The 22,603-nt window shown below is 44.8% G+C and overlaps 1 protein-coding gene across 4 annotated transcripts in view; it reads left to right on the forward strand.

The window, feature by feature from the left end:
• The window catches only part of SYT16 (synaptotagmin 16), a 141,903-nt gene that overhangs the window by 65,635 nt on the left and 53,665 nt on the right, over positions 1–22,603 (forward strand). For 2 of the 4 annotated variants that reach the window (XM_039538802.1, XM_039538801.1), the window contains exon 2: positions 8,035–8,214. In XM_039538802.1, the coding sequence (XP_039394736.1) occupies positions 8,035–8,214 (180 nt within the window). Of the gene's footprint in view, positions 1–8,034; positions 8,215–22,603 lie in introns of those variants that run through there. The other 2 variants (XM_039538800.1, XM_039538799.1) reach the window with 1 other exon arrangement.

The raw sequence follows: 22,603 nt of genomic DNA on the forward strand, positions 1-22,603 counted from the left end.
GCAACACACATGGGGAGGAGGGATAGCTCAGTGGTTTGAGCATTGGCTGCTAAAACCCCCAGTGTGAGTTCAAAATGAGGGGGGGGGGCTAGGGGATCTGGGGCAAAAATTGGTCCCTGCTAGTGAAGGCAGGGGCTGGACTAGATGACCACCTATATTTTTTTTTATTACCACTGCCTTCAGCAGAAGGTTTACTGGTGCATGGTCCTTGGTCAACTGATGATGGAAGAGGGTTTATTCAGGTCTTTGAAGGGAGCTACTGTCCAGCTTTTGGCTGTGATGAGTTGTCACGTTTGGGGTCAAAGTGGTGAAACTAGGAAGATTGGCGTTTGTAGGATGAGAAGAATAGGGGCAGGAGGATTCTAATTAGGATTAGCTCATTCTTTGCCACACACCAAATCAGAGAAAATAATAAACCTCACATGCCAAAATGTTTGTTTCCTTTTATTAATAGAAGTCCCATGCAAAGAGTTCTGTGGGTGGCAGTACAAGTTATAAGAGACACATGTGGGGTGGGTGGTGGTAACAAGGCCTCTCTCTCTTACAGCTTATCAAGTCCAGGTAAGGCAAACGAGACCATCGGAATGACCTTTTTGCTTCTCTTGTCCTTGAGGGGAAGGTAGGTCATGCTCCGTAAGCCTCTGTTAGTGCAGGAGGAAACCAGCAGGGGATGTTTGTGGAAATTCTGGAGCAATCACCTCATGCTTTCAGTGTGCAGAGGAGGCAGGCTGGAATGCGAGAGTTTGGTTTCTTATGAGCTCATGTTGCCGTTAGTGTCACAAGGAAGGAAATGAGTAATGGAAGAGCAAGGGGTGGTGGTGTTATGGGCATATTCTTTAAAATCTGTGTTTGAGTGCTTGCTTATTTACACTTTGAGAGGATAGCAAATGATGGATGTATCATCACAGTGATGCATGTTATCCCCTCACTGTCTCAAAATACTGCATTAGTGGTATCATGGTAATGAGGGAGCTGTCTTAAAAAAAAAAACGGTATGACTTTAGTGTTCAAGAAAGATTGCAGACTGACAGCCCTGGAAACTGAGGTGTTCATACTTATTTGCAGGACAAGCAACAGTAGTGCAAGCTTCCCCGTGCTGACCTGCCGACGTGTCTCAGCTCTGACCTGGAGGGACCACCTCTAAAAATGTGAATGGTTTCTGTCTTCCTTCAGTCCTTGATCTTTTTGGCTGCATTGACTTCAGTGGGACTGAAGCATGTGCACTTTAAGTATCTTTCTGAATTGGGGTCTCTTCTGAGACCATTGATAAGGTTGACAGTGTCAACTATGATGTGTGAGAGGGATATGGATACCTTCTCTGCTGGGAGATGGACTGAGACTGCCAAACTCCATTGGTGTAGATCATCAGATGGTAACCTTCAGTCTCTGCTTTTGAACTGATGTTCTAGAGGTGAGGGGTTCTATAGCCAATTTTCAGTATCCTGAGATGTCCTTTGCTAGTTGCCAATGTTTGCTATGGGAAAGAAAAAGAGCTCTGAGCACTGCAGTGTGAAGGTGTGCACTCTGTGTCTCTTGGGAAGGCACAGATCATTGTTCTTGGTCCTCCTGATTGACCCGACAAGGCATACACAGGCTTTTGGGTGCCCTCCACATGCCGGAGCATTTTCCTGTTGACGCAAGGTAAACACTGACCCAGAAATCAGCTTTAAAAGTTAAATGTTGGTCTTAGCATGATGTGGCTGATGATGCAGGCAGTGTGGCCTGCTTTCGGGGGTGGAGGGGAGAGAGACAGATACCTGTTCCTGGCATAATGGAGGGGGACAGTGGTTGACTTGAAAATGTTCTTTGTAACAGTCCCAAATAGGAAGCAAATGCTGTACTGTAACCACCTACAGGTGTATTCTTGTTTTCCTGAAAGAATAGTCCCGTGGTTAGGGTGTGCTGGGACTTGGGAGATTTGGGTCTGTTTCAGAGTTCCTGGGTGACTTGGCGCAAGTCACTTAGCCTCTCTGTGCCTCAGTTCCCATCTGTACAATGGGGATAACAGCACTGCCCTACCTCACAGCAGTGTTGAGGATAAATAAAATGCAGACTGTGAGGTGCTCAGATCCTATGGTGACAAGGATTATACAAGTACCTGAGATAGATAGAAGTTACCTTATTATCCCTGTTACTCTAAAATAGGCATGTCTGCGACAAAGCATAGCTCCCCCTCAAAGCAACATGATCCTTCAAAGGTGGCCTGCAAATATATTACCAAGAACAAAGCCACTGGGGTTGGCCTTTCTCCCATTGATGGCAGTGGGAGTTTTGCAACTGATTTCAATGAGAACAGAATCAGACTCATCGTCCCTTTATGAAGGGACTGAGAGGCATCCTGCTATCTGGGGTGTGAAGTAGTGTATAAAAATACATGGAGCCAAATTCAGCCTGGGTGAAATGCGACCTGAAATGGGAGTTGCATCCTCCCACCCCAAGGCTGAATTTGGTCTGATTGATTTCATTTCTGGTAATATATTTACAGAAGAGTTATGCAACCATTTCATCCCGGTGTGAGAGCTACTGCTAAGGGTCAGGCTCTGTCTTGTTTGAGATAGATATCAGAAGAGAGCTGCAATCCTGTGAAAACACATTTTATTTCTGAAGTGTTTGTACATTGTGTATGCAACGCACATGAGTATAAGTGCCACCTGCTCCATGCTGATAACCGTGGCTCAGAGCATCAGTCATGTGTGCTCCCTGGCATAGCAGTTTGCTTTGTAAGGAAGTTGCACCTAAAACTCTTGTTTTGACCTAAATTTGTGAAATTCTGCATACTCTGGCGGTTGCTTTAATAGCCTCCATAGCGCTTCCTGAGCTCACATAGATATGGATTCTTCAGGATGTTGTTCAAATCAAATTAGCATTAGCCCTGGTAAACGAAAACCCCTGAGCCAGTTTACTCTAAATTCACTCCAGAATGCATGCATGGCACTATTTCCCTTTATGAACTTGACCTTGGCCTGCAGACAGGTGGGATGATCCCAGATTACATCCTGGGTTTCCTGGGCTGCAGGCAAAGGATAAATGGAGCCCTTAAAAGGACCCTCGCTGTGTGCATTACACCACTGACAGACCCTGTGCCTCCACTGTCACTGCAGCAGCTATTTGGCCCCACACCATCTTCCCTCGATAGCTGCTGATAATTGCCAAGCATAAAGCTCAGTACAAATGGCCTCCCATCCTTCGTTGCACGGTGACATTGTTGATAGGGATGATGTGCAACAAATTATGTGGGCATGCAAGTAGGTGGAAACTTTCTAATATGCCACAATAATAATAATGCTCATTTCTAATGCCACACAGCTTTTCCTAGAACTTCTGCCCACACAGCAGCCTACTTAGTTCGCAATCCTATGTGCATGCTAGACAATTAGCAGTTGATAATGAAGAATGCCATGGGAACCAGCAGGAAAATAATAGCTTACTCCAAATATATAATGAAATGTAATTAGCACAGACAGTAAAACAGACAATTTATGGGGGGTTTTGTAATTAAAAAGTACCAGCAAACACTCCTATTGTAGAAAGCTTGGAATCAATTGGAATTAAAGAACCATTGTCTGGAATAAGATTTTATTCAAATTTAGCCCTTGGGAGGCCAGCTGTGATGAACTGGAATAAGATTTTTCACTGTACACTCTCCAGCCACTGAAAGTACTAGGTATATGTTAGGTGCACTGAGAAACTTCCACTGTTTGTTTTCCTGTTCTAGCTGAAGGAGCTCAGTGTGTTTCTAAAATGGATGTGAAACAGCAGGCTTGAAATCCTGACCCTCCCATTGAAGTTAGGGATAAAGCTCCTTTTGACTTCAGTGAGGCCAGGATTCTACCCCTGGTGTACTGGACAGTTCCTTCCCTGCACCGTATAGTCACTCCCTATAATGCTAGGATAGTTTGCTAGTGTGGGTACAGTAATTACAGGATTGTAGCACCCTATGACTGGAATATCCACCTTCAGATATCACTTATAAATCTCACTTCCATCACAGACCTCCGTTTCTCCAGATTTATCCCCTCAAATGATGTGCTCCGGTTTTCTAGACTGTGCATTAACAATTGCATGTGCAAAAACAATGTGTTCAATTGGAGAGCTAATTTGCACCCACCATCATATTAAAGTATTTACTTAAAAAGATGTGTGTGGGGGTGACAAAATGGAATGTGTCTATACTAACGCACAACTCAATCTCATAGTGTAATCTTTCTGCTTACATAGCTCCACCATCAGAGTATGTGTGCATGCCACACCTTTTAAATTAGTTTATCCTCACAACATGGCTGGCAGGTAGCAGGGGTATGATTATCTCCACTTTACAGAAAAGGAACTGAGGCATAGAGGGATGAAGTGACTTCCCCAAGGTCATACAGGAACTCAGTGCTAAAGCCAAAGACAGAACACAGATCTCCTGAGTCCTCATGCAGTGCCTTAACCACAAGACCATGTTTCCTGTCACGGTGTTTCTTCACTTGCTCCAAGGCTCTGTCATCTCTTTCTGTCTAACATAGGCCGTACCCACTCTGGTCAAAATCTGCTCCTTTTCACTTGTCTGTGAAGTCCCTATGATGGTATATAAACAATGGTAGTGCAAACTTTTTTTCCTGTCCTTCATAACCTTTTGGGTAAGGTAACATAAGTGCAAAAACCACCAAAACCGGAAAGACCTTTTGGCGCAATTTCTCACACTTGCTTTCAGCCCAGAGGTGTGAGTCTGAAGAATAACCCATCAGCTGAAGAATGACAGGAAAGAAGGGTTGGGAAATCTGGAAAGCAATTAGGATACACACACAGGTGTGTGGGGAAGTTTTTGTGCTGATTGAGGTGCATACCATACAGCATGAGCTTGGCTACCCATACAACAGAATACATTATTCCAACTGGCCATCAGGTGCATTGATCTGACTGTCTCTTCCCAGGTACAGCATTCAAATGCTATCATGTGCACCTCGCTCACATGCACTAAGGCACAAATTGCTGGCACCCAGCACAAGTAACTTGAGGGCTTCCACATGCAGGAGAAGAGGCTTTTGATGAGTTCTGATGGAAGATGCCTCCCACCTTTGCAGCTAGCCTGTCCAGGGACAGGGGAGACCAGAGTGGCCCTGGTTTTCCCCATGACTCTTATTGCAGTTTGTTGCTGGAATACGTTCAGCCCCCGCAGCATGAACGCCCCCTGCTTTCCACACAAGTCTTGCCCCTTTTCTCCCTGGCAGCAAACAGGCAGATATGTGTATTGACTCTCTCCTTGCCAGTGTGAGAAGAGCCTCTCAAACCTGTGTTTGTGGAGCATAACCTCCTCCACTATTAGAGCAGCTTCACCCCAGTTTGGGTGGATACTTGGCCCAGAGCTACCCAACAGTCCTTTCACACAGCCACAGTGAGAAGTTGTTCTATCCAGGCCACAAACTGAGGCCCAGAGATCTTGTCTGCACTGTGGTCCGTCCCCCCCCCCCCAGGAAGCTGACCTGCTTGTTAGCAGCTTGGTAGCCCCACCAAAGAGTGCAGTGATTGGAGCCCTACTGTAGACAAGGCAGTATTGGCGTGTTTATCACCATGACATTTACACCGGCTCTGAGCAGGTTTAGACTGCACAGTCTTTAGAACATTGGAGGCAGACTGGGGCCCTGTCAGCGGGAGAAAATGGAAGCCGGCTAATGGAGACTCAGCCAGAGAGATCCAGTGACTTAGCCAAGCCCAAGGTCTAGTGGCCAGAGCCCAGGAGCCTGACAGGTTGGAAGCTCCTTGGGCATTCATCATTTTGTGTCCTGCTCAGAGTTTAATACATGACAATAACATCTCCTCCTGCAGCCATTAGACATCGCTCCCTCCCCCTCAAATCACTAAAAAACCCTGTGGTCGAGTCTCCAACTCAAAACTTAAGTTTAACTTATACCCCAAAGATGCCAGCTGAAACATTCAGAGGACGGGAGGGGAAGGAGAGCTTGCATACATAGCCGCAATTCTTTCTCTTGCCAGAGCAGTATTCGGTGAAGGAAAGGGGTCAGCGGGGGGAGGGCAAAGGAGGAGCCTTACACCTCTTTCGATTCCAGGGTTGTGCCACAAGGCTGTTCTGACTTCTGCATAGCTACCACGGCCACCTAAGGGCTGTTGCAGCAGGTGAAAATAGCAGGGGTGCAATGGCACTGCTGCCCCACTTCCTTCCATGGCCATGCCCCAGGATAGCCCTTCCGCCAGGGAATGCAGCAGAGGTGGGAAGGGGGCAGGGCTGGTACAAGAGAGCCATCCAGGGAAGCCTGTACACCTGGATGGTTTCCTGGCTGAGCGATTCGCTCTCTTTACAGACCGACCCTTTTTTGCTGCTGGACTGGTGTGAAAGATCAGTATTGCATGGTGGAACTGGACCAGTTATGTGCCTCAGTGCCTAGGGAGAAGAGGGCAAGAAAAACAGAGACCTGGAGGAGCTACTGCTCGTTCAGACTGGTGTGAGCAAGATCAGAAGCAACCCGCCAGCTTCTGCTTTACCTCGGCATTTCTCGGCTTTGCCAGGTTTCGTTCCAAGCAATGTTAGTGTTTTTTCAGTGCGGCTTGCTTCTGAGAAGTTGTGATTTTTTTGTTTCTAATTAGCCACATCAGTCTGTTGTTTATTACCCTCCCTCCTGCGGTCCCACTACCTGCTGTCACTACAGGAACCGAAGACAATTCAGCCCTCTTCACCCCTGAATACTTACTCAATCAAATCTTGTAAACATCTAGTTGAGTACATGACATGCCGCACTGACTCTGGTTATCTTGTTTCTTGCTGCCTGCCTCTTCAGTGAGCCATAGCTTCAAAATCAACATATGCCACCAATGTTTCATTTTGATGGGGTCTTTGACTTGAACTGTGCAACTGAACTTCGCAGCCATCTGATGTTAATTTAGTAATTACTGGAATAATATGCTGAATTATTTTGCAGATGGTGCTTACGCTTTCTGACATATGTGCGTTTGCCACCTGTACTAGCTGATCTACGTAATGTCTGTCCTTGCTTTTGGCATTTCAGTGTGCGTGATGTGAGACTGCTTTAAAAGCTTTTCTGCTAGCATCTCTAATTCTTTCCAGAGCCAATGGCACAGGCAGAATGCAACAAGCAGAAATAAGAGAATATTTCTTTACAGTTTGACACGAAAATGTTGCCGTACAGGGCCACTTTCTCAGCTGAGATAGAGCCAGTGATGTCACTAGTTAATTTAGGTCCAGGCCTGAAGTCAGCAACGAGTTACACCTGCTGGCGATGTGGCCTTGTATTGTTAAGAGTAGTAATCATGATTTTGGAGCTTGTATTTTATTTCAATGAAGGAAAAACATTTTAACAGGATACATTGAAGAGACAGACATATTTACCAGGTTCTTAGTAAATGGCAAAGGAATTCTTTCATACCAGAGACATTTTCCATCTGTGACGGTCTTATGTATTTTTGGAGGAAGTGTAAAACATTTCCAAAGGTATTTGCCTTCAGTACCTCTCTCTGTCTGCCAAGAGGTTCAGCCACTTACTCCCCTCACCCTCCCCAAGGAAAATTCAATCTCTCCTTCAATCTCCTTCCGACACGATGAATGCTGTTTTGTCACCCTTAAGACATAGCATTCCTTCTTTGCATGTGGCCGTGTACGAATGGTTTATGACCAACTTACCCCCAATGAGCCTGATCCTGATTACACCCATGTGAATCAGGAGTAACCCTCTTGAAGTTAATGGAATTCACTGGTTTATGTATTTGATTGAGCCAAAGCCTGTGGAAGTCAAGAGGAGTCTTTCCATTGACTTCAGTGGGGTATGAATCAGACCCAGAGGGAGAGCAGAATCAGACTCAATGTGTAATTTACCCCATTGTTTATGTCACCAGTAGATTTGGCCCAATATGGGGGTTGCACCCACTAACTACAGGCTGCATTCTGCTGAGTTTGGCTTCTTATGCATTTGGGAGGGCATGGGTGTGGGGTGCAGGCATGGAGCTGGGTTAACCACACTTTGCTTGGGGACAGGCATTTCCAGTTGCAATAATATTTTATTTCTTTGTTTTTGTCACTAGTTACTCCAGAGGCCATTGGGTTCCTATCTGCAGTTGGAGTCTTTATTGTCCTCCTCACAGTCCTTTTCCTCTTAATCAACAAGAAACTGTGCTTCGAAAAGATCGGTGGACTCCCATGCTTGGAACAACCAGGGAGACGAAAACACTACAAAGAGAGGTCGGGGGTTCATGAGGGCCTGGGTAAGCATCGTTATTATCTCAGTGCCTTTGATGTACAGAAACTCACTGAGGCTTTGATTAAGAAGAGAGTAGAGCCATTTTACTGTGTCTAGTGTTGTTTGCGTGGAAAATAGCTGGGGTTTGAGGTGCGGTGGTGTGACCTCTAACAGTAGATATAATGAATACAGGATTGCTACAAGGGACCCATCCTCTTTGTCGTCCTGAGCAATGTTCTCTTGAAAGATGGAAGAAAAGGTTGGAGAAAACACATTTTTCCATTGTTATCTTGTGGGAGTGCTTTGGTAGAGCAAAGAGCAGAAAAATCTGGGCATTTCTGGCATTTCCTCAGAGCAATGGGAATGTTGTTTGCTCAGTGTAGGATGCATCCATCCTGACTTCCTGACATTAACTCTCATACATATCATCCTGCATTAGTCCCATTCCAGAAACATATATTAAACAGATCTGCGATGACACTCTGAGTTACTATAGCTTGCAGGGAAGGCTTATGGGGGAGTTTTACTTTTCTTGTTTAGCCTAAGAACGTCGGCACGTAACCTGAAATTTTCAGACGTGCTCAGCTCCTACAACAGATCCAGACTGATTTTTTTCAGAAGAGCTCTGCTCCTGTTTAGGCACCTGAATACGTGGCGACATTGGGAGCTTGTAAGTCCTTTTGAAAATCTGACCATCGGTGTCTCAGTGGGAGGTGCTGAACTGCATGCAAATCTGGCCAGTAGCTTCCTAAATGTTTTGGTGGGAAGGAAAAATGCTAAGTAAATGTTCTCTAGGGTAATGTTAATGCCAATAATGGGGGACATTTCATAGAAGTTACCTGTCATGTATCAGAAAGTTCTACAATAAATATTTTAAAATATATATGAACACTTACAAATCTATACTTAAAGAGGCACTGCCAAGCTGCTAGGCTAAAATATGACCTGCCTTTAATATTTTTTTCAGATTTTGCTTGCAAAGTCGGTTGCATTTTACATGTGTTTGGGTTTCTCTGCCAGAATATATCCTTCAGTGTGCTTTTAATTAAATGATGGGGCAAGATGCCCAGTCTTCAAGATTAGTTACAGAAGGGCCTAACCCTATTAACACTTAGATCCCAATCCTGCATTTCTCTTCCTGTGGATTAGCCACAGATCTGTATAAAACCTCATGGACTGCACTGTAGCTATATCCAGTTGGCCAGGATCCACCCACACTGGGGCCTTAATAAAAAGCAAACAAATGCTTAGTCACAAGTTGACACGGAAGTCAATGGGACTACTTATCAATGTAGTTAAGCCTGCCAGTAAATCTTTTTAGTAACAAAGCCATTGGGACTCATCCAGAATGAAGGGCTCAGCTTGCATGTCATTTTTTCCCTGTCTTTTGGGGCTCTGTGTCATAAATTTAACATGACTTAAGCATAGATTTTTCTGTGTTAAAAGAAATTTAACAGTATTATTTTTAAGTCTTTATTTTTTTTTTCTGGCAAGTAGTACAAGAGTGTGGCTTTTTTTTTTTAAATGACACATCTCTCAGCAATGTGTAGGTGTCGACGTTCTTTGGAGCTGTCAAAGACTATCATGCAAACATATATTTACGATGCCTTTTAAAATGTGAATTATTAATAAACAGGGTGGATTTTTTTCCCTCCCAAATTCTGAAGGCATAAAATTGCTGCCAAGCTGAAGCACTCTGTGGCAATTTTCATTTCAAAGTAAATTTTCTGTGACTGAGTAATAAACCCTTGAAAACATGGGTTTATAATGGAAACACTAATTCAACTTTAACTACAGCTGTGCCGTACAAGCAAAATACCATACACATTAATGAGGTGCTAAATCTGATACCATAGAGGAGTACATTGTAATCATTAATTACAATGGGAGATTACTCTTGGAGCCTATGTTCTCCTTTACAAAGTAAAACAGTCATGAAAAGTTGAAGTTAGAGCGATTCAGAATGTCACCTTTTCTATGGTTAGGTTAATTTTGATATATAGGTATTTTTAAGACCATTAGAAGACATGCTTGCAAAAGAACTAGGATTTCTTACAGACATAAGCATGAAAAAATGGACCAAAACCTAATGGTTACATATCACATCATATGGCAGTTGCAGAAGCCTAGAATATAGGCTGATGATGGGGTTGCCAGGTGGTCTGAATCTAGCAGGGCAGCTGTGGTTTATGATGAAATCATTCTATGAGATAGCTGTAGTTAGTATAACTAAGGTAATCTCCAAATATTACTGCTAACAGGTCGAATTTTTTTCTACCAAGGAATTTGATTTTTGCTGTGGTAAATGCATCTATATATATGTATGTGTATGGGTATATATTATTACAGTATATGCAGTATATAAATTACTTGTGATTCTGTTTTTCAGTTCTCTTCTTTATTCTTCTTGGTGGAAGGTTGCCTTTATTATTAAAGGGCCAGATTCAATAAAAAAACCCTCTGCTTCTCATTGTTAAGATGTAAATAGTTATGGTAGTAAGTAAATGATGGGCAGATATGGTGAAATAGTGAAATCTAGCCACCCCACTTCAGGCGGGGTTTGGAATGGTTGAAACACTTCTTCTGTCAGCTGTTGAAATTGGTTGGCCAAATCGAAGGGCAGGTGTAGGGAATCAAATTTTAATCTCCACTACACTGCTGTAAATCTGGAGTACCTTTATTGACTGCAGTGGAGTAACTCAGATCTTACACCATTGTGAATAAGTTCAGAATCTCACCCAAGAAGTTTAATGGCTCTCTGAATTTGATGTACATGACAATCTTCACCTATATCCTTGCTGGATTTGCTGTTGAATGTTGACCTATTTAACAATAAAAATAAAGTTGGAAGGAAAAATAAATCTGTCTGGTTCATGCCTTGTAGGTTCTCACGTTAGCCTTATATATATAATGAGTGTCTTCCAGTGCCTGGAATCTGAACAAAGATTTGACTGAAGTTGGTTGTACAGTGGCAAAAGGAGTTGAGTGAAATACATGTTTTCATCATTGTGAATCTGTGAGAGACATCTGGCCATTTTAGTCCTAATTTGGTTGTAATAGAGGGGCTTGTGTCTTTCTGAAAGGAGCAATACACTTGAAGAATCTTTATGGAAAAAAGTATTAATTGAAAACCCTTTAGGGAACTCCAGAACAATGACTCGTAATTACTGGTATGCAATGAGTGTCGTTTGTGGTACTTAAGGCTTTTGTGTCTAGTACTCTAGTCCCTCTTTCTGACCTTAACGATGAGCTGCATTCTGGACCATGATGCTTTGCCACTGATTGTCTCTCTTCAAGTGTGCGTGCACTCCAAGCCATGTTGGAGCAGCCAAGAGCAATTCTGAGTTAGAGTGTGTACAGCTGAACAGAAGGAGTTGGGACTAATTGCTGGGTTGCTAGGCCTTAGCATGGTTAACATGTGCAGTTTCCCCCCAGGAGCTGGTAGCCATTGCTCTAGGAGTTGAGGGGGGAAGAGATAATATTATCCCTTTGATCTGTACCAGTGGTTCTCAACCTTTTTTTTTTTTTTGCGGACCACTTGAAAATTGCTGAGGGTCTCGGCAGATCACTTACTGATCTTCCCAAATGTTGTTTGTACTGTTAGCTAACTATTGTAAAGCACTTTGGATAAAAGCTCTATATAAAAAAAACTTTATAATAATTAACTCATATTTTAATATCAGTAGTCTTACCTTTCTGATGCAATGGATGTGCCCTCTTTCCCCCGCTGCGGCAGCACCTGAGCTGGGGGTCGCTCCCTCTCTCCTCCACCGCAGCAGCCACAAAGCTGAGGCTGGGAAGGAAGTGGGTATCTCCCCTGCCACAGCAGCCACAAAACTGAGGCTGGGAAGGAGGACCATCTTTCCCCAGCATCCACAGCCCTGAAGCTGGGGAAAGTCGCCTCTCTCTCTGGCAGCTGCAGGCCTGCATGTCCCAGATTCCACCCCCCTTCTTTTTTCTCACCCTACTGCCCCCTATTCTCTATTCCCCCGAAAGCCACCCCCCCCCCCCCCACTTACATATGCGTCTTCTTCAGGGTGCAGGCACCTAATTAGTGGAATCACACTTGCGTGGCTCCACTAATTAGATGGGTGGTCCTTCAGTCTCTTGTGTTCCAGCCATCCAGGCGCGCACCTTAGAGGGAATTATCTGCGGACCCCCTGTATGGAGCTCGCGGACCACTGGTGGTCCACGGACCCGTTTGAGAACCTCTGATCTATACAGTGCATGCAGGGTGAATCTTGTTCCTGTGCACCACTTTAGTCTCAAGTGAGCTCTAGTTGGAGGGTGTATGGTGCTGCAAAGGCCCTTCGCATGGGGTGACTTTTACCCTTGAAGTGGTGAAAGTTTACAATATGCATTGTTGAGCAGTGCATTTTAACTGCAAAGTTCAGGCCCGAAACCAGCTTGTTTGCGGGAATATGTAACAAGCATAGGGCAAACCCTTGTGTACATAGCCGTATCTAGCCACAAGCTGCAGTGCTGTGACTCAGAAAAGGAAACAATCCACTTTGTGTTATATCTCGATTTAGCACTTTTTAATACCGATGTGACTTATTCCAAAGTGGAGCAGAATGATCAATCTTACAGCCCACACTGAAGGCTGGAGAAGAAAATTGTGGTCTCTTGACTCCGCTTTACACACTTTACAGAGGAAAAAGGCACAGAATTCTGCCTTTTCCTCATATTGCCAACAACAAGCATTCAAAAATCACAAGTTGCATTCCCCCAAAAAATCACGAGACCGCTTAAAATCAAAAGTAAACAAAATGGGGGATGGAGTTGATTTTTATTTATCTTGGGTTTTTTTAAACCCTTAGAGTGCCTCAGATTGTGTTTTCAAGCTTTTCTTCTAAGCCACAGGGGATAGAAACTTCCTTTAAAAAAAAAAAAGCTGAAATTCTTACATAGTTACTTGACTGCAGGAGCTGGGGATTTAAGGAAAACACCCAATATCACAAGACTTGGAATAAAATCACGAGGGTTGGCAACACTGCATTTTTCTCTTGCTTTCTCAGTGTGTCCTTTTGTCTGAGTCCTCCATGGAACCTGTCTTGGGAGCAGAGGCTGTGACCATCTTGTACTGACACCAAGCTAACCCTTATGCCTACTCATGAATGAGGAAGAGAAAGGGGAAGCAAATGGTGGCAGTAATGTGCACGCTCAGTTTACAGGCTTTGTAGACTGTCTTCCTCCAACAGCACAATCAATAGTGAAAGAGATTTGTGTCTTTCCAGAGCAATACAGTTATGGCCGCTACTAGCATTGCTTACATTAGCAGTAGCACCTAGAACTGGAACCCCTGTAGGCTTGGTGTTGTGCTGTCACAGAAAAAGGCATGGTCCCTGCCTCAAAGAGCTTAGAATCTAATTGGAAGCACTACAGCACCAGTGAATGAAACAAGCAGTAAGTGGGAGGAAGGAGGAGGGCAACTGCAATGAGGCCACGCAGTTGTCTAGAATAGGTCTGTGGCTTTGAATTCTTTTAAAGGCAACATACATAATGTCTAGAGCACTGCTCTGGGATCCAGGAGACTTGGATTCTGTCCCTGGCTCTGCCACTAGCCTGCTGGCTGACGTTGGGCAAGTCACACTGCTGCTCTGTGCCTCAGTTTCCCCATGTGTAAAATAGGGCTAACGATAGTCACTAAAGTGCTGTGAGATCTGCTGATGAAAAGAGCTATGCAAGAGCTAGGCATTATTATTACTATTTATTAATGAAGTGTTTGAACATAAATACCATACTTTTTCTGTCTGTCTCACTGTCTAGCCAGTGTTAGGTGTGTAATTTCTATAGGCATCGTGACAGAAGTGGATCGTGAGAGGGTGAGGGGTTGGACATATGGGTCAGTTCAGGGACTTAAAGATCCACCCATGCCTCAGGGGCATTGTGAAAAGGAGTGGAGAGATACGTGTCTAAAGTCCGTAGCATGTGGCATAATGTGTGGGTGTATCCCCACACTGTTAACTGTGCAGCATTTGCTGGTGGTCCACGGAGAGCCAGCCACCTAGAGCTCCACAGATGTATGGGGGAGATGTAATGAAAGCAACAACAGATACTGTGATTCTAACTTTTTTTCCACAGGAGTTAAAAAAAAACAAAAAACTTTATCACAGGAAACAAGAAATGCTTCAGTACTTTCCTAGCGTTACTTTTCCATGCAAGCAATTGCCACAGGCTTGTTACATGATCGCAGAGCAGAGGGGAGATAGCTAGGCCATGTGCTTGCAGAGGGTGGGGACTCAGGAGTCAGTAGGTCTAATTGTATGGCGTCTGCACTATGAAAACAGGGTGAGAGCCCTTGTGTGTGCGGGTGAGCACACGTACACTCACATAGATGCTGAAAGTTATTTGCTGTGCCACCTTCTTGTTACTATTCAGAAAGGAACCATCCAGTTGTTATGTTCATTTGACCCATGGTCAGAGAATTTCCAAAGATCTGATTCTGGTCCGATATTGATTTTACACTGATGTACCTCCATTTGCTTCAGTGGAGATACTCCTGATTTACACTGACAGCGGATTGGAATCTGGCCCTCCCCTATATCACAGGTAACAGAATATAGTCCAGATGTGTTTCCCCCTACTCCCCACTGACCTAAAATTCACCCAAGAACATAATTATTGATCGCGTTAGCACCTGCGAGTTCCAATCGTGGACCAGGACCCCGTCGTGCTAGGCGTAGGTGTCATGGATTCATGGGTCTGGTTTATGCCCTGGGCTTTCACCCATCTCCTGGGAGTAACACGTTTGTGTGCTGGATCCCCTGTGTCCCACGGGGTTGGCACAGCCGCTCCATGACTCTGAAGCTGAGCTTTAGGCGCCACCTCTCCCTGTCTCTTTATGGTCATGACTGCACAGGAAAGACAAATCTGCATCCGGCCTGTGCCAGCTGACTCGGGCTCGTGGCGTTTGGGCTGCGGGGCTGTTTCACTGCTGTGTAAATGTCTTGGCTCGGGTCTGGAGCCTGGGCTCTAGGACCCTGCAGGGTGGGAGGGTCCCAGAGCTCGGGCACCAGCCCAAGTCCAGACGTCTACACAGCAATGAAACAGCCCCACAAGCCCGAGTCGGTTGGCACAGGCCAACTGCAGGTTTTCTTTGCTGTATTGACATACCCTCTGGGGCTCCCTGCAGCAAGTCCAGCCAAGCCAGACTCCTATGAGAGACTCCCTCCACTTCTGGGCACAATGCTCTCAGGAAGTATCTGCAGTATCCACAACACAGGCCTTTGCATGGAAGAAAACAGTTTATCAGTTACCTGGAATACAGACTCTGAATGTCCTGGGGTTAGCATGAAAGAGGTGGAAGCCAGGGTTTTGCCATGCTTCCCTATGCTCCATCCCTGCTCCTTGTCTCTCCATAGAGAGCTCTGTGGCTGTCTCTCTGAGGCCAGTTCTTAACACAGGTTCCTGTGTCCATTGTCCTGCTGCTGCAAAACCGTGCTGTGTTCACATATTCAGCTGCCTCTGCAACAAATGTGTTGATTCTAGCCCAGACAGTCCTAGTGGCTATATGTGTCAAATACCTAACCTGATCTCCCATATCTCAGGAAGAAAAATCAGTTCTTCCCCCAACGGGTAGCAGTGCAAAGGTGCTCGGTACAGAGTCATGCAGATACTTCATAAAATATTGAGGATAATTCTCACATTTGTCAAAGATGTATAAGCACAGAACAAAAAGACTGTCCCTGCCCCGAAGAGGTTACAATCTAAGTAGAATAGTAATGTGCCTATATATGGAATAAGTAGTTTGCGTCACACAGAGCAACTCACAGAAAGGAATAAACCCTTTGGGGTCAGGTTGCAAGCAAACTGTCCTGCTCGGATTTAACGATGGTACTGCAGATGTTATTTCACAATGTTTGCGTTTAGGAATTGCAGAAACATTTTTCATCTTGTTTTCGTACTATTTCTCTACATTGTAGACAAGCCTGGGTTCGTGAAACAGCTCCTAACTGTTATGAACAATTAATGTCAAGCTTACACAATAGATCTTGCTATCGCTCTTCCCTCCCGCCTCCCGTGATAACTGTAGGGGACAGTAATTTATAGTTGCCATTCTTTTACAAAAGGAGCGCACATGACAAAGGATCAGAAAGAAAGGAGACTAAATATCCTGACAAAAATGTGTTTTGTTATCGGGAAATCAGTTTTTAAAACAAATCCTGGCACAACTCCAAACATAGGTAGCTGCATGTAAAGCTGTGAAGAGAAGAATAAGAAATTTCAGAACTCTGCTTGGGCTCTAGAGCCTTCACGGCTTCTGATCCTTGTTTTATATTGCACCCATTACTGTGATATCCTGTTTTGGGAGAAGTGCTCGAGAGTTAAAGCATTTATACTGCTCCTCTGTCTTCGAAAGTCTGTGTGACTAATGTACCCTCAGATACTACAGTGATCAGCGCTTGACACGTGTATGTAGAAATTTACATGGTGACCCCTGCCCTCCCCCATCTTTTCACTCCTGGGGGCATTCTGCACCAAAAAATTACAAATTCTGTGCATACTGACTATACTGGGATTGTTGGGTGATTTATTGGCAGCAATTTGCCGATTTTCCAGCACCACTGCACCAGGAAACTAGGGTTACACAGTCTCCTCCACCAAACCCCCAATACGAGGGGACCTTTGAGGAACAGGAGGCTAGGGTGGACAAAGAGGCTACCCCTTAAACCCCTGTTTCATCGTCATTTCTAGGTGAGATAGTCAGGCAGTGCCGTAACAAGAGCGAGGCGAATGAGGCACTTGCCTCGGGCATGCAAAGCGGAGGGGCACAGCTCTACCACGATCGGCGGTGCTTCGGCGGCAGCTCTACTGCCACCGCTTCTTCGGTGGCAATTCGGCAGTGGGTCCCTGAGTCCCTCTCAGAGGGAAGGACCTGCCGCCAAATTGCCGCCGCCGCTTCATTCATTCTTCAGTGGCAAGTCGGCGGCGGGTCCTTCTTTCCGAGATGGACTCAGGGACCCGCCGCCGAAGAGCCTGGAGCTGGCCCTTGCCTCGGGCGCAAAAATTCCTTGTTATGGCTCTGCAGTCATGCCTCCATCACCATTTATAGCCAATGATTTTGGTCAGTTCCGGCACCTTGTGAAGAGGGTGGCTGATACCAGCCACATACTGTACTTCTTGAGGAAGTTAAAGACTCTCATCACAAACTCCTGGACACTTTGTATTCCGTGACACCCACCGGGGTTGCACTACCCATTAATGAACCACTCCTGGATCCAGCAAAGACTGTGTGGCAAACTCCAGCTATCATGCTGCTAACTTGTAAACAGGTGGATAAGAAATATTATGTTGCCCCAGGGACTCAGAATTTTTGTTTCCTCATCCCCCTTCTAATTACCTGGTGGTGGATGCTGTAAACAAGTGGGGTAGACAGATTTACTCCAGGTCTGCTCGTTAGGAAAAGGGCCAGAAAAGGTTAGACCTTTTTGGATGGAAGCCTACTCATCTGCAACTCTCCAATTTCAGATAACAAATTATCAGGAGATTATGCCCAAGTATGACTACATTAATTACAATGAGTTCACATCCTTTGTTGATCATCTTCCACAGGAGCACAGAGAACACTTCCTTCTGGGCCATCATTAAAGAGGGTCAATTATTGTCCAGAACCTCTCTCTCCAAACATCCTTGGATGCTGCAGACACTGCTGCTAGATCCACCTCCACAGCAGTTGTCACATGCAGGGTGTTGTGGCTCCAGTTGTTGGGACAAAGGAACACTAATTCTAAGAGTGATGAACAACATCAGGCAGGACAAGGCCAGGGTTGTCCTTGTAGTACCAAGTTGGCCGAGGCAAGGTTGGTGTCCTTACCTGCTTCACCTGTGTATCCAACCAATGCTCAAGCTTTTACCGTCCTGCATTCTCCTCTTCCAGGAAATGGGTTTTGTTTCTCAATCCAACCAAGAGGTGAAGTTGTTCTCCAAACATAGCTCCCAGGTGGTTCATGGGATTAGAATCCACCTGCTCAACAGGAGTACAACAAGTATTATAAACAGTAGAAGGGAGTCAACTCGAATTACTTAAATTCAGAAATGGAAGAGGTTCAACCACTGGTGTCACTGTCACCATCTTGTGCCTGAATCTCCTCCGCTCTTAGCCATTGTGGACTATCTGCTGGACTTAAAAAATTGGGTATATCAATTAGCTCTGTTAAAGGTTCATCATCCTGTGATATCAGCTTTTCATTTCCCCCTAGATGGGTATTCCATTTTTCTATTAAGGGTCTGGGTAATCTTTATCCCCAGGTTAAAGATGCTACTCTGATTTGGGATCTCAACCTGGTACATAGATATCTTATGGGACCTCTGTTCGAATCTATGGCAACCTGCATCTTGCTTCACTTATCTATAAAGACTGCCTTTCTAGTAGCTATCATGTCAGCCCACAGGGGTGGAGAAATTGGAGCCTTGATGGCAGAACCCCCATTTATGATATTTTTCAAGGACAAGGTCTTACTATCACCACACCCGAAGTTCTTAGCTAAGGTGCTGTCGGATTTCCACCTGAACCAGTCTATTGATCTACTGGTATTTTTTCCTAAACCACATAAATCTGAGGTGGGAGACTTCGTTAAATATCCTTTATCTGGATAGGACCAAGCAATTTCAGAAGTCATTTTGACTCTTTCTCTCCACTGGAGAAGGATCAAAGGGGTCCACGATCTCTTCACAGAGACTCTTGAGGTGGATCTGTGGGTGTACTACAGCTGGTGCTTTGCCTCCCCAAAGGGTTATAGCGCACTCTACCAGATCACAAGCAAATTCTACAGCACTACTCGAAAACATGCAAGTGTCTGAGATATGCAGAGCTGCTACGTGGGCCTCAGTGTGTACCTTTTCTAACACTAGGCCTTGGTCCATGTGCTCAGATCTGATGCGGCACTTGGTTCTGTTCTACTGTCTTCAGTCTTGATCTTGATTCTGAAGCTCCCTCCTCCCTGTGAGGACACTGCTCAAGAGTCACCTGAAGTGGAGCACCCGTAGGGCACTACTCAAAGAGGAAGAAAAGGTTACTTTGTGCAGTAGCTGTTCATCGAGATGTGTTTGCCTGTGGGTGCTGCACTATAGTCCCTCCTTCCCCTCTGCTTCAGACTGTTCTTGTTGGATGTTTGGATAGAGAAGAAACTGAGGGCAGTTTGCCTGTGCAGCCCTATATACCCTCAGAGTGTGGCATGAGGTTGTAGAGAGGGCATGCACGGGTCCAACAGACATTGCTTATGGAAAATCTCGGATCAAAGGCTTGAGAGGCATATGTGCACCTGAAGTGGAGCACCCATAGGGGGAGACACCTTGAAGAACCAAACTGCTGCCCAAGGTGAGTAACCTTTCCATCTTTGGAAGCTTGGAGTTATTTTCCCCCTCATTGATGCAGAATGAACAGGGGTCAGAATGTTCCTGTAGAGAACAGCAAAGCTGTGGAACGCGTTCCCAGTTCATGTTAAAGAAATAACCATGGCCCTGAAAACTGTTAGATCATTTTACCGTAGACATTAAATGTATGTGAATTTTGCTAGTTGAATTTCTCCCAATATTCTTTCTTCCTCCTGGGTCTCCTAGGAATGGAATGATGGTACATCTGACAGTTACTGTCGTGACTTGGATGTTGGGGGGTCAAGCCTAGTAGTTGAAGCGGGAGTCAGGCCTAATGGTCAGAGCAGGAGTTGGGAACCAAGAGTTGAGCCAGGGATCAGAGTCAGGAGGAAGCAGGTCTGGAGCAGAGTGGAACAGGACAGGAGGAAGTCAGGGAACAAGGCAGGCACAGGAGCACTCGCAGCTGCGCGCATAAGAATCGAGCCACCGGGGACCTGCCGCTGCACTTAAAACAGGCCTGGTCTGCAGGCTCCCTTCAGCCAATCAGGTGGGCAGGTCAATCAGGTGGTCCTGCCACAACCCATCTGAGCTCATTTATCTGCCTGGAGGCTGGGCTGGCTAGTCCTCAGGCTCAGGTGAAGGAGCTCACTCCTTACAGTTACCATCGCTCATAATATAATCTATAAAGAAAACAGTGTATTGACTGTAGGGATTCCATAGTGATGTTGTGGCACTTTCTCTTCTATGCCTAACATTGACCCTTCTACCCATCTGATTTTCTAAAATAAAAGAAACAATTAGTAACTAAACAGGCTATTTAGCCTGAAATTTCTCAGGAGAGGCAGAAAAAGTTGGGGATGTGTGAAGTGAATCTGATAAGATAGATAGATAGATATTGAGATATACACATTAAAAATAAGTGGTACTCTCTCCCACCAACATTTCACTTATTGTTCTCATCAATTTTTCTCCATACATAACTCAATTTTTTAAAATGTGAGTTGAGATTGGTGAAGTTATTTAAAATGAAAATTCTTAGTGTTGGAAGGGCCTTGCTGTGACGCACGTTGTAAACATCAATTAAAGCAGCACCGTTGTTAATTAGGGTTTGGAATTCTGGGAAATAGCCAGTCTCTAACTAATGTAAACTCCCTTGGCTTCTCCAAACAGTTTCTAGAAACTGTCACCCTCCAGTGCCAGTTCACAATCTGCTATAAGCCGAACAGTTTTCCTAGATTCTGAAAATTGCCTCAACTTTGGGGCAGCCTAGTAGTGGCGATCAAAACTGTGTGTCATCCATGGTCCTGCAGATGGTGGTATTTTTATTTTTGTTTTTTGTTTTTAATCACTGCTTACAAGTGCTCCTTAATCTAGATTTTCATTTAAAAGAAATCTCTTTAGTATTCTGGTTGTGAAGACAACTTCCAGAATGTGAACTGAATATACTGCAATGCAGTGAAGTTTGCCGGAGTCTGCAGACAGCTTGAACCAATAGCTTTAGGAGTTGTGCATGGCTCCATTAATCTCAGAAGGCTGTTATATCTGAAACCTAATAACGGCATCTGGATGCTTCCCGGGGTACCCAGGATTGTGAGGTACCTTGCTGCTCCCTGACATTAGCATGAGAGAACCTTGTCTGTGCCTGTCAGGGGTCAGCTTCCTGATAACCTTGGCCGAAGACAGCACAAGTACTCCCCTCTCAGCTTCCCTGCCTCCCCCCAGACTATGCTGTCTCTCTGCAGGCAAGCGATAGGCACACACTTAAATTTATTCATGTTTTCACTATATCTATTATCACAGAACAGAGATTCAAATGATAGTGAGAATATTGGAAACAAATAGTTACATATAACCCAAAATCATAACATCCTTGCTACAGCCTAAACTTAACTCACAGGACATTAGTGTGTCTCCCTACAGGATCGCTTACCCCGAGTCCTTTTCCCAGCATTTTCAACCAGAATGGCTGAGACCTTCCTTTCATAAAATCAAGCCCGCTGGCAACTTGGCTTTAGATTAAAGGATGACACCTAGTCCCCTTTCCACTTCTTTTTTAGTTACACAATATGGACCTTTGCCCCAGCAGGTTCTATCTTCAGAGACTGATCTTGGAGCTCCTCTGTCTTTGTAAATCTTCAGGCCAGCACCTGACCCAGGCAACAAACACAGCCTGTCACCAAGTATGCCCATTGTTTTTATGCTGATTGGGTTGGCCCGGAGGCATACAATACACAATGGCCTGCCAGAAATATAAATATTTACTACCTCCGTTCCTGCCTAGAATCTGTTTATCACCTTCTGGCAACCTGTCTTAACTTAGCTATTTTAAGAACATAATTTTCAGGATACATACAGAACTCCTTACACATTATCTGCCCATACATTTCACAACAATGATGATGACCAGTGTGACACATGCTTTCAGGTAGAGAACTTACGTGACCCCTCTTGGTGAATGCAGGGGATCCTTGTAACCCTATTACCCCTGTGCCCTCTGCCAGTGGGGACCAAGAGGTCCTTAGGTCACAGACATGAGCTAGTAACCCCTCACAAAAATGCAGAAAGGTTTTGTTCTCTTTATTTTTAAAGCAACTATTCCGTTTTAGAAGCAATGTTTAGCTCCTGTGCTTAGCAATCATCGCTGGATGTAGCAAACCCAAATCACTTCCTACCTAAAAATCCCCGAAAGGCCTAACTCTCTCCTTCCCAGCCGTCAATATTGCCAGCGTCCCCTAACAACGTCTACAGTGCAGTGACTCATCACTAGAAAAATCTGCAGAACGTTGAAAACATATCATTTGGAGACAGTGTAAAATGAATTGAATTCAGAGTCAAAACAAATAGATCATACGAGGAAGAGTGGTTGGATGGGAGCTGGGGGGACAGTGAAGGGAATGGGCGTGATTGATTGCATGGGAAATATAACCTTGGTTTAATGGGCCACTGAAATGAACGGCAAGATTCCAGTTGACTCCAAGTGGCATTGGGTCAGTGTCTGCGCATGTACGGAAAGGCTTTGTGATAGCCATTAACTTTAAAAATGTATTGTCAAAGATTTAGTCACCCATGCTTTTATCACCGGGATAATGATGATAATT

The sequence above is a fragment of the Mauremys reevesii genome, linkage group 4 (genome assembly GCF_016161935.1).
Source record: "Mauremys reevesii isolate NIE-2019 linkage group 4, ASM1616193v1, whole genome shotgun sequence".
NCBI lineage: Eukaryota > Metazoa > Chordata > Testudines > Geoemydidae > Mauremys > Mauremys reevesii.